The sequence below is a fragment of the Bombus vosnesenskii genome, unplaced genomic scaffold (genome assembly GCF_011952255.1).
Source record: "Bombus vosnesenskii isolate JDL3184/JDL3185 unplaced genomic scaffold, Bvos_JDL3184-5_v1.1 scf7180000013619, whole genome shotgun sequence".
NCBI lineage: Eukaryota > Metazoa > Arthropoda > Insecta > Hymenoptera > Apidae > Bombus > Bombus vosnesenskii.
The window spans coordinates 9881-12984 of NW_022883151.1; the positions used below are offsets into that span (position 1 = coordinate 9881).

Genomic DNA, 3104 nt, shown 5'->3' on the forward strand with positions numbered 1-3104 from the left:
ATTTATTTTGTACCTCCTCTATTAAACAATCTTTTTAATTTACCTTGAAAAATGTGAAAAATCGAACTCTTAACTAAAGATCACTAGCTTTTTAGGAAGAATTTGGATTTTTATTTTATTGCCAGAATTTAATGGATAATTTTAGAAACTTCAACCTTTGGAGGTATTTGTTAATTAAAAATGACAAAACTGGTATTATGTAAAAAAGAGTAATGTGTATCCTGAATCAATGTCGAATGGAAATTAGACAGTTCTATAAAAATAATCCTTCTCACGATTCCACAACTTCATAGCTTAATTAAATACAATTCTTCGACGATATAATTACAAATACATTTACAGGAATTGTGTAATATGATAAATATCTCGTTAAAGAAATTGAAATCGTAAATTCCGCGGATAACCAGCGTTTATCATATAGAGACAGGGATTTGCAAAGAATAAAAGTTGTAGAACGTTGAAAGGCGTTGAGAGAAACGTGATGTTATCCCGTTATTCGTTAACGCAACGCAGTTAAAAAAAATCCCGTAGGAAGATTACGATAATAGATAACCTGAGTCGAGTGTTTGTCGGGGGATCTAAAAGATTCTTTCGAGTTGAGCGTCTGAGATTGCAGAGAAGAAAATTTGGAAGCCATCGAATTCGTGATGTCGATAGAAATCTTCAGTTGGAATCGTTGTATCATAACGTAGTCTGCTTATTGTCGATAAGACTTTACTAAACTAAAAGTGACTACTAAAAGTTTCTATCCTCTAAATTCTATCTACGATTCTATAATCTAAAAACTGACTTTTGCAAACAAACTGTAACATTCGCTTAACGGAAAGATATACGTATCTTGTTTGTACTCGTCTTTTCACAATGAATTCTTGAACGTCTGTCTCTGTGGTGAGACAAATGCAAAGTCATCTCATCAGTTACTCACCTTGCTTCAATTCTCCAAGAGTATCGACGAGCTCGTCGCATATCATCGCATCCCATTCGTCCTTTCCCATTAGATCGTACTTCCTCGCTAAGTATCGCGCCACAGCGTTACTCTGCGCTACCGGTTTCCCGTCTATCTCCAGCACAGGCAGCTTTTTATAAGGCATTGCTAAGAACAAACATGGCTCATATGAACACTGTGTAGAGGGAAACGATCGATAGGAAATCACAACACAGCTTCCGAGGCCGTTGCGTTCTTGCGAATAGATGAATCGAAATCATTTCGGTTTTAATCAACATGGCCTAGTAAAGAAATACAGAAATGTCTTCTTTCTCCTATTTTTCTTTTCTTACGATTACGATCGACAGGGTATCGCGTGTTTTTGACTGTTGAGAAGAACCTAAAGTTTTTAAAATCAAGGATAAAAGATCGAGTATAAAATTTGTAATTCTCACGGAAAGGAACGAATCTGTCTGATGCGGTGTACTGAATGTACGAGGAACGATCAGTATCGTTTTGCGGGAAGACCTTATGCAATGATAGTGGACTTACAACTGCGAATAAAAAATTCACGTCGCATAATACCAGACACGGAAAAAATATTAGAAAATGTACACGGTTCTTGTAATGAAAATTGAAATGCAAGGAATATAAATCGAATGTCTCTTGCGAACGTAATTTTGTGTTTTACACCGACAGGATTGATTTACAGACTTACGTTGATTTTTGGTTTCTCTATCTGCAAGCGACATATAAGATTATATCGAAGACTATGCTGCGTAAAACTTTTATTATACTATTTACGATAGAAATGTCGCAACGGAAGATCGAATTTTATGTCTGCTTTGTTCTTTCGACTTTTTAGCTATGTTCTTGTTCATTTCCGAACTGATTTCAATTTTTTATCCTTTTTTTCCGACAAGTTCTAAAAAGTTTTTAAATTAACGAGAAACGTAGAAGTATTTTTGTATTCCTATTTTAAGTCACCTATTTACGGTTTTCTCAAAATATTCGAAATGCTTCGATTCATTGCAAACAATAAAGATTGCAACACAAAAATTCGAGAATCGTAAGTGAATTAAGTTGGTATTCGATAAACACGATATTACGGAAGCAAAACTTAATGAAAAGTTCGACTTTATTCCGTATGAAATTTTACTTTAAGTAAGTTTAGCCTGCACGTGAAACGAAAGTTTTATATACAGAAAAGTTTGAGTAAATGGTAGATACCTGAGAGTTGAACGATGAAAGTAAAAATCGATTCTTCACGCTTACAATCCTTGTATTCAGGCCAGAGTTCTTCGGGGATCCTCTCGTCGGTATACTCGATGCCAGTATATGCAAATATGTACCGTATATGTTCGGCACGACCACGGGCATTGAAGTAGATTAGTTTGTAGGTAGGTTCATCGTTCATTTTCCTTGCTCTGTCAACTTATCGAGAAAAATGATACAATTAACTCGTGTAATTAACAGACTGTGTGCGTGTTTGTGTGTATAGAGAACAATTTATTTATAGATGGAATAATTCGTATAATACGCAAAATAAATCATTTAGAAAGCTGGAATATGTGTTTTTGAAACAATTAATTATGTCGAAAAATATTTCAAACGAGATATAATTATGAAAAAAATAATAATTAAATGTATGTAAATGTATGTAATAATAGTTAAATGTATGTAAATGTAATAATTAAATGTAACTAGTTGTGAAAAAAATAATAATAAAAAATAAATAAATGTAAAAAAAGAATTAAATGTAATTAGTTTCTTTTTACGCACGCGATATTATTGGCGATATATGAAGGTCAACTTTATTTTTTTAAATAGATATATTTATACGTATATTTATAGATATAAATACATATATAGATATAATAGTATATATAATATATATAATAATATATATGTCGAGTCTGAATCTCCGAGTCCGAGCTCGAGGCGCCCTCCCGGGGAGGGCTCGCGGGAGGTAGCGGTTCTGCGTTAAAGTTCTCCATCGTCCGGTCGCGCGTGGGGTACCTTTATTGTCGATAGTTACATTAGTGACGAGGGCCTCAGGCTTGATAACGAATCCGTGACCAACGGGAGGACAGGTTCCCTTGCTCTAACTCACACGTGCACCACTCCCTGCTCGTAAGGCACTCGACTTCCTTCACCGATCAGCTCTCTAGCAAGACTG

At 34.7% G+C, this 3104-nt stretch overlaps 1 protein-coding gene across 1 annotated transcript; it reads right to left on the bottom strand.

Moving 5' to 3' along the window:
• Positions 1-359: 359 nt before the first annotated feature.
• LOC117238817 (hematopoietic prostaglandin D synthase-like) lies at positions 360-2342 on the bottom strand. The gene is made up of 2 exons (XM_033504028.1): positions 2156-2342; positions 360-1093 (listed from the first exon to the last, which is right to left on the bottom strand). Exons 1-2 carry the CDS (start codon positions 2340-2342, stop codon positions 918-920), a joined length of 363 nt encoding a protein of 120 aa, XP_033359919.1. The 3' UTR covers positions 360-917.
• Between the last annotated feature and the right edge of the window lie 762 nt (positions 2343-3104).

Excerpts from the sequence above, each read along its gene's own strand:
- LOC117238817 (XM_033504028.1), bottom strand. The coding sequence starts at position 2,342 with ATGAACGATGAACCTACCTACAAACTAATCTACTTCAATGCCCGTGGT. Across the intron at positions 1,094-2,155 it reads TTTCATCGTTCAACTCTCAG|CAATGCCTTATAAAAAGCTG; the intron begins GTATCTACCATT and ends GTTTGTTCTTAG.